The 9,018-nt window shown below is 34.1% G+C and overlaps 1 protein-coding gene across 2 annotated transcripts in view; it reads right to left on the bottom strand.

Annotated features, from left to right (window-relative positions):
* LOC106882966 (dnaJ homolog subfamily B member 12) overlaps nt 1-9,018 on the bottom strand; it is a 45,502-nt gene that overhangs the window by 1,946 nt on the left and 34,538 nt on the right. For both annotated transcript variants that reach the window (XM_052968560.1, XM_014933820.2), the window contains 2 exons: nt 1,495-1,604; nt 286-449 (listed from right to left, as the gene is read on the bottom strand). In XM_052968560.1, coding sequence (XP_052824520.1) covers nt 286-449; nt 1,495-1,604 — 274 coding nt within the window. The remainder of the gene's footprint in view (nt 1-285; nt 450-1,494; nt 1,605-9,018) is intronic.

The following is a 9,018-nucleotide window of genomic DNA, read 5'->3' on the forward strand; positions in this document are numbered from 1 at the left end:
GGGGGGGGGGGGATCGATCTGTTCAACTCAAACCTTTCGAAACAGTACCCCAGCATGCCTACAGTCTTATGACTGAAACAAGTAAAAGATAGATGATACAGGAGGGTTTGGATTTTGTCCACTCATGGTAACCTTAGAAGAAATAATTATTTAGATGTGTAAAAATAAAATATGAACTTTAACCACCACCACCACCAAAAAATCCATTAAACCCCCCCCCCCCAAAAAAAAAACTAGCAAACAAACAAAATGTTCTCTGTCTAATGAAAATGTCAAAAAACTTACTGTAACTTCTTTCTTTGAAACAACTGGTACGTAGATTTGAAACATATTCATCCTCTACTTGTCTCTCTATTCTCCGTAAATCATAATTGGAATCGATATGGAAATCGTCTTTCACAAAATATTGTACTTTAAGTTGATTTGTTTTCTTTTCATTTGAATATTTCCTGAGAATAGAAAATACAACCAAGATAGCAATTATAGTTTACCACGAGATGTAACGCATATAAATCAATTTTTATTAAGTATATAATGTTTGTTCAAAGCCCAATATATCAGTTACAAATAGCAGATATGCTCTTTAACCAGCCCAAATTTACAGTCAATTTATATGATGAAATGCAGCATATGCACAAAGTCAGGTAATTAAGTAATACATTGCAAAAAAGAAATAAGTTGAAGGATAGTTTACAGTTGAGATTCAAAACTGATTTTATAAAACATTCTCATTTAACATTCTGGGTCATCAAAAACTAAGCCACTTCCCTTATTCAGGGTTACTGCCCTCCAAAACATAGACCAGATCTTACTCATATGTTTCATTTTTAGCACATTGTTCTACAGCTGGATATCCTTCCTATCACTAACTGCTTTACAGGGTGTACTGAGTGCACTGTATCATGACACTAGGTCCAAGGTTTGCTTGTCCCTGGTTTTAAAGAATCAATCCTCTCTACCCTATATTGTCTCTATTCATTTGCCAACTACTTCCTACTTCTGATATGGTAGGAAGGAGGAAAGAAGTTATTCTAAAACTTGAGACCTTAGTCTAAATTCTTGCAACAGAGAGGACTCAGCTAAAGTATTCACGGACTAGTTTGTGGTATTAAACTGGGAAGGTCATTAACACTACACATCTAGAATAATCTACTCAATTCTTTTCCCAACCTTTGCAAATCCTCTGCATTCAAGGCCCATGTCCAGTCCAGCTATTACGCAGCATCATACTCTGCACAGAAGTATCATACAATCTGCTCTTCATGATAAGAGAGAAACATTTTGTTACCAGCAGAGGTAGTAATTGTTCCCTGAGCTTAGTTTACCTTTTCATATAGTTCTTATGAAAAATATTTTAGAATATTAAGTAAGCATTTTAAATATTAATGTCAGCCCTTCAGTAAATAGATCTCAAGTAAAATGTAGATAGAAGCATCCACATTAATACAATAATATAATTAGAAGTTTGTAGTTTAGTTGTAGATTAACACTCACTGTGATCGATGTAAACTGAAAGGTGCATCTGGTACAAGGAAACTTCCCATTAAGGATAAGAATATTAATATCAACACAGGAGCCAATTGTACAAGAAGATTGTAGCCACTCTGTAAAAGAAAAAAAAGGAAATTTTGTAAATATTTCTTCTGATACATTACAGCAAATATCATAGCAAAATAAATCAGATTTTATGAAACATTTTTTCCATTAACATTTTTAATTCTTCCTACAAATCCATTTTACAAAATTAGTCTCAAAATAAATGTTTAACAATCAACAGTAGAGAGTAGAAGCTAACGCAAACTGCAAACTAGATAGAACTCAAATCAACAAAATATTTTCCTTTTTAAATCTGTTCTTCATTTACAAGTAGTGCAAATGGAAAGAGGAAAATGTTTGATATCAAGTAAGTTCAGATCAAAAGGGCTGTATAATAATCCTTTCGTATTTTGGCACAAGTCTCTTTTAATCCTTATTGCAGGCTGCTATGATAATAATGATGTTATTATGTAATCATAGCTCCTAACCACAATATACATGTGCAACTTATTATGTAAAGTCCTATGCTAAAGCACAACTGATAACAGTAAATTAAAACACTACCTAAATGGGAGAAATTAATTCATTGCTAATACATTAACACAACTGAAAATTCAAAACTTCAGTATACCAAAGAGTGTGTTGCTAGCAGATCAAATCTGGAGGAATATCCAGAATTACTGAAATCATTACAGTTTCAAACCTTTAAATTTTCCTCAAAATTTATTTAATTCTGTTTACTGAGAAGAACTAATTTATAGCCACAAAGAAATAACTTGGCTCACAGAAGACATCACAGGAACCAGAGAATGTTCAATACACCACACAGTGCTGCCAATAACTTGGGGTTTATCAAAGAGTTTCATTCTACAACAATACTATAATATGGTGTGTTTTAAGCATATATATGTAATTTATAACTGATCTTTACCATCAATTTATGGTTCCTACACAATCAGATTTCTTAAATGTTGAAAGTAAAGAAAACAGTGAGAGTAATTTTTCTCATTAGTTAAATTTTGGAATCAAAACATGCATACTAGAAATATGACAAACAATATAGAGAAAGAATTGGTTAAAGCAAACAGATTAGTAAATTTGGTGTATATATAAAATGTTGCATGTTGATGACTGTAAGTAATTTAAGATCAATTTATTAGTCTAATTTTAGAAGCTAGATAGTTAATTCATGTTATTTTTTTATTTATTTATGCGTCCTTTTAAGGCCTAGCCAGGCTGTGTTCCCCCCACCTGGACGGGACGCCAGTCCATCGCAGCATTACTCAAGAAACAGGAAGAGTGAGAGAAAGTTGGGGCAAAAGAGTACAACAGGGGTTGTACTCTTTTGCCAGGTCTCTGAAGAAGTTACTAGCCATAGACTGGCACCTAATCCAAGGTTCTTTAACACTATAGAAAACAGAAGTACAAGTCAAGTTGATCCTATGAGGTTCATGAAACAACTTTTGAACTTTACATATGTCAACTGAAAATCACCAGTACAAACTAATTATTTATTGTTTGCCCAGTCTCTATGTTTCTCCAATGAATAGTGATAGAGTGATTTAAAAAAACGTTAGGATGCATCAAAAAAAAATGTTCTGCCTCAACGCAGGTTAATGCATCAGACAAAATGATTTGGGAGTTTTGTTCTGAATTTCTAAGTTCAAATTCTACCGAGTTCAACTTTGCCTCTTGTTTCTTTAGGATCAATAAAAAAAAAAGTCACAACCCAGAGTAGGGGATTGATAGAATGGCCCTGCCCCGAGGAAACCTGACAATAATCAAAGCAAAAATACAATAAATATCTCACAAGAACCCATGAACAAAAACTGGTTAAAATAAGAAAATATGGCAGCGATTTTATATGGTATAGAAAAACTTCTGAATTGATTGAAACCACTCATGCCAGTACTTCCAACATCTATATTTCAAATCAGTGAGGGAAACTACATATTCATTTAACCTGTAAGAAATAACAGCCAAAACTTGTCAAATGACACCTTACTGTATTGAAAAAAAGGAAAGATTGCATTAGATAATGTCCTAGATACTCCTAAAATGACAAGATAGTCACAGTTTCAATATCTTTGATTATAGATTAGCCTCATTAGGGCTCACATAACCACCACTAAAATGAATCAAAGACAGGGCATCTACAAGGTTATGCAACCTGCTAGAAATAGCAGCCAAATCTTCCTCTGTTTTAAAAGGAAGAAAGACATAAAATAATGTAGTCTTAGTTACAGTAAAGCTTAAAAAAATGGAACGACCATGACTTCAACACTTTTGATAATAGATTTGTACTCAAATAGGGCTAAATGAAATGGCGGCATACATATCTAATAAAAGAGAGAAAATAATAGCAACATTAAAATATACAGCACAAGCACAGCAGTAAGTGAGGAAGTTCACTTTGTAACCACATGATTCAGGTTTGGGTTTACTGCATGGTACCTTGAGCAAGTGTCTTCTACTATAGCTTTGGGGTGGCCAATGCTTTGTGAGTAAAATTGGTATATGGAAACTGAGTGGAAACCCATCAGATATGCATGTGTGTGTGCTCAATGGATAGAGCATCAGGCTCACAATCATGAGGTAGTGAGTTCAATTGCTGGACCAGGCTGTGTGTTGTGTTCTTGAGCAAGACACTTTATTTCATGTTGCTCCAGTTCACTCAGCTGTAGAAATGAGTTGTGACGTCACTGGTGCCAAGCTGTATCGGCCCCTTTGCCTTTTCCTTGGATAACATTGGTGGCATGGAGAGGGGAGGCTGGTATGCATGGGTAACTTCTGGTCTTCTATAAACAACCTTGCCCAGACTTGTGCCTCGGAAGGTAACTTTCTAAGTGCAATCCATGATCATTCATCTAAAGTGTTTGGCATTTGGAAGGGCATCCAGCTGTAAAAACCATGTCAAAACTAACCTCACCTGTGCTAACACCACGTAAAAAGCACTGAGTCCACTCTGCAGAGTGGTTGGTGTTGGGAAGGGCATTCAGCCGTAAAAACCCTACCAAAACAGACGCAATAGCATAGGGTAGTTTTTCTATCTGGCCATCTCCTGTGAACCATCCTACCCATGCATGGAAGATGGATGTTAAACAATGATGATGATATGTCACTGTCAATATTATTCTTGTTAAAGAATAATACATTTGTACTCTATCAAATGTATTGAGCAGCCTTTCAGCTTAAAGTAAAATTATTTTTATAACATAAAAACAAACATTAATGTGTGTGTGTGTGTGTGTGTGTGTTTATGTGATCTGTCTCCCTTGATAGAGGGATAGAGAAAGCGAAGTAAAATACTATCCATTATCATCATCATCAGCAGCAGCATCAACAGAGATTTCACTGATAATGAAACTAAATATTAACCAATAAACTGGCCAATAAATTAGCTGAGTCAGTAATAAATGTCAAGAAAGTTAACGAGCTCCATCGAAATGTTATGTTGTTCACAGTGATAATCCAATTCATAACATTGCTCTACTAACCTGGTTTATATTAACTATTATTACAGATTTCACATCAGATTAAGAATCACTACTGCAAATCTCTATTCCCTCTCGCTTCCCCAAACTGTTATCAACAAATGTTTTTCAGTAATTACTAATGAATACTTGATAACAAACTGAATGGAACTTGATGGATTTATGTCATTGACTGATGATGTAAAATTTATGAATAAAGCCCAGTAAATTCACACTGTGAACGTGTGCACAGCATAGTAGATTGGCAGTTTGGCTTGTTAACCCCCCCCCCCACCACCACCACTAAAAATACATCATAACTATATATAAAAAAAAGACAGAGAAAACATCCTCTGAAGTACCAATCACACAAATGTATCTAGTACATGTACTAAATTGATTCGTGATAGATATACCCAGCTATAAAAAACCATGCCAAAGAAAGACATATTCTTTGTTGTGAATAAATGACGATGGACAATGACAAGTAGCAAGATAGTGTAGTGGACACAGACCCATCCAACCCATTCTAATAATGGGCTTTATTAACAATGTTGTTTCACTTAATTTTCAAAATAAAAGCTTGGGAGAAGAGTAGAAAAATAACTGTCCATTTTGTAATTTTTCATTCCTTAATATATTAATTTGGATTTGGAATAGAATTTAACAAAAAAGATCTCACATAAAAACCATCATGGAAGCTACATTTTGGGTTCTTGTTTGTATATTTAAATTTTGAGATTAAATTTAAATATAAATACTTTGATAATGGTGGCTTTAAGCAGGTCGATATAGGATCCCGGGTAGTTGTAAATAGGTATTTAAAGGGTTAAACATGACAGAGTTAAAAAAGGGGGGGGGGCTAAGAAAGTATTTATTGGGAATATAACATTTTCAAGTATAGTTAGAAAACAGTGCAAAAACAATAGTAAACAAAGCAATTTAATTATTCCACTATTTTAAAATAAGTCAAAACTAAACAGTTATTAGTTGATTAGCAAAACAGAACAATATCTCAATAATTAGAATAGAGAATACCAGCTAGGCAGAGAAAAATCTGCTGAAACCAAATGGTACATGCAACCACTCTTAATACAAACAGAATATTTTAAATGTCCAAAGAATAAAGAGGACTGCAGTCAATTCTTGCTGTTTAGGAAACGGACAATAAACTACTCTGCATAATGCATTCTTTTATTGATTTTGATGAACAAATGTTCTAGTTTGATCAAAAGCATTTTGATGAATCAAACAGATGCTGATCAACATTCATCAAATAGATACTGATCAACAGCGTCTATTTGATGAATTTGAACCAACAACAGAATTGGTATGATACTGTGTGACATGACTAGGTCATTGAATTATACTCTATTCAAGAAGCTTCCATACAGTTATCTAACCAATTAATTCTCAAAGCATGGGATGACCTGAGGCTATGATGGAAACTTTTTGCCTACAGTGCTGCACTATGGGATGACACCCAGAACTATGAAATACAGAATGACTATCTTAAGCAAAGGATGTGCACCCATGTGTGTGTGTAAATGTCTTGTCCTGTCCTCTCAACTTCTGATGGAGTCACAGAAGCACCACCATAACATACGTCTTGGGCATCTTCAAACCTGGTGGAGTCCATCCCTCTCTCAGTCTGAACACAGCTAATTTCTATCAGAATGCAACACAGAAAGAAAAAGAACTGACCCAGTACAGTTCAGGTGCTTTATTTAATGACTCCAAAAGAATGGAAAGCAAAGTCAACCTCAGTAGTATCTAACCTTGGAACATGGAGAGCCAGAACAATTACTGCAAAGAAATCTACTGGATGCTTCAAAAACTTAACCAATTTGCCTCATAAACAATGAAAAGCCAATCAACAGAATTGTAGGGAGAAAAAAAAACATATTTCGTTATATATATGTAAAATAAGTCAATAAAATTATGGTAATGAACCTTCACAATGACAGCCAGCAACAGTCTCAAATATTACAATATTTTACAAAAAATTGTATTGGTCTGGTAGTGATCAATTCTCTGCACTAGAGATTTTCTTTCAATATCCAAACTACAAGAGTTCTTAGAAGCATCTCATGAAGGATGCCATGCCAATCACTATTCACAACTCTTTTGTAGTTTGCTAGTTCACAGTTGACGAAAGATATTTATAAATGTTCTTTTATACCTACTTTTCTATGTCAATGAGAAAGCTTTATAGATTCACCATCACAAGGTCCACTCCTTGCTGAAGTGTGGTGGCTTGTGTGCCTCAATGACATTGAAAGCTGTGCTAGTGGAGTGCAAGCGCCTCACAAGGTGTTCCATAATGGACAGATCAAAAGACAAAAGCCATATTTATGTGGACTACTTCTTCCCAGAAGTAAGAATGGGTCTGCATAGGGCCAACATCCCTACCTAGAAACAAACAAAGTTACAGAAGCACTGATGTCAATCCAAAACCAAGACAAGGGAGAAGTCATTCCCTCAGGGAAACATGGAAAATACAGCAAAATCGGGAAGGAAGCAGCAAAGAAAAGGGATCCAACTGGAGAGAAGCAGAACAGAAAAGGCAACCCTGAGTTGAGAACAGGGGAGTAAAACCATTGATGCTACATAGTTGGCGGAAGAGTTAAATTAGTTTATGAATTGTTTTCTAAGAAATTCACAAAGCTAGCTTTAGTCAACTGAATGCTTTGCCTAATGCCACCTTTTTAAAGATTAATGTGGCAATTATTCTCCAAAGTCTGTCTACGCCTTATTTAAGTGAATAAACTAATCCAGTAAAAACGTACGAATTTATGTATTAATTGTGTAACAGTTAACCAAACACTTAGCCATTTTAGTTTAGCATTTCTGCTGTAAGAAAGAAACATAATATTAAAATTTAGACTTACATTTTTTTTCCAAAAGTACACTAGGACAAGAAGAATGTAAACTAATATTCCTAAAGCTCTTTTTAACTTTTTAAACCAGATAAAATGATGAAAGAAATAAACAAAATCAATGTCGAGAAGAACAACGAATAGATTTTACAAGTGCATCAAATTAAACTTTAACGAGTTAAAGCAAGTCAAAGCAAGAAACAAAAATTCATGATTGCAATAGCTACAAGTGATGTACCAATCTTACAAACTCATTAGAATCAGTTACAAGAAAAGGTTGATATAATAGGATATCACAATGGTCCTATCACCAAAATGTAGAATTAATATTTAATCACAAGAGTAGGTTGCATATCCTATATTAATGAAAGTTTAGTCTGTGAAGCATCAACAACACTAATTATTGTTATTTCATATAATAGGTAGACAAAAGTCATAATAAAATATTAGACCTTCAAAAGAACTGTTAGAGCTAAACATTTATTTAAAAAAACCTTTCTACTTAATATTAACAAAACAATTATATATATTTTTTGTGTGATGTATACACAAAGAGCATTATTAACAGGGCAATCGTAATGTGGCTCATATAAGCTTCACAATCTAAGCATACTTTTTGCGGGTGGGGTGAGCGTGGGTTAAAAGCAATTCTTAACTCTTCAGCATTTACTTTACCCTGTCAAATGCAATGCTTATTTATTCACATTGTTTTGAATTAATCACTTGATGCAATTGTTTATTTTTAGAATGATATTCTAGGACAGGTTCAAGAGAGTGGATCTGGCAGGTCTGAACGTTAAAACACAATATTTAGGCCAGATATATCCTGTTTAAACGTCAAAGGGTTAAAAATTATATACAGATAAATTAAGACAATATATTTTTCTATCTCTTACAAGTGTGAAACTTAACTTCCTTCAACTAAAAATTCAAGAAAGAATCACTAATGTCTGAGATATATATATATATATATATATATATATATATATATATATCATCATCATCATCATCATCATCATCATCGTTTAACGTCCGCTTTCCATGCTAGCATGGGTTGGACGATTTGACTGAGGACTGGTGAAACCGGATGGCAACACCAGGCTCCAGTCTGATTTGGCAGAGTTTCTACA

This window comes from Octopus bimaculoides, chromosome 6 (assembly GCF_001194135.2).
Source record: "Octopus bimaculoides isolate UCB-OBI-ISO-001 chromosome 6, ASM119413v2, whole genome shotgun sequence".
NCBI classification, from domain to species: domain Eukaryota; kingdom Metazoa; phylum Mollusca; class Cephalopoda; order Octopoda; family Octopodidae; genus Octopus; species Octopus bimaculoides.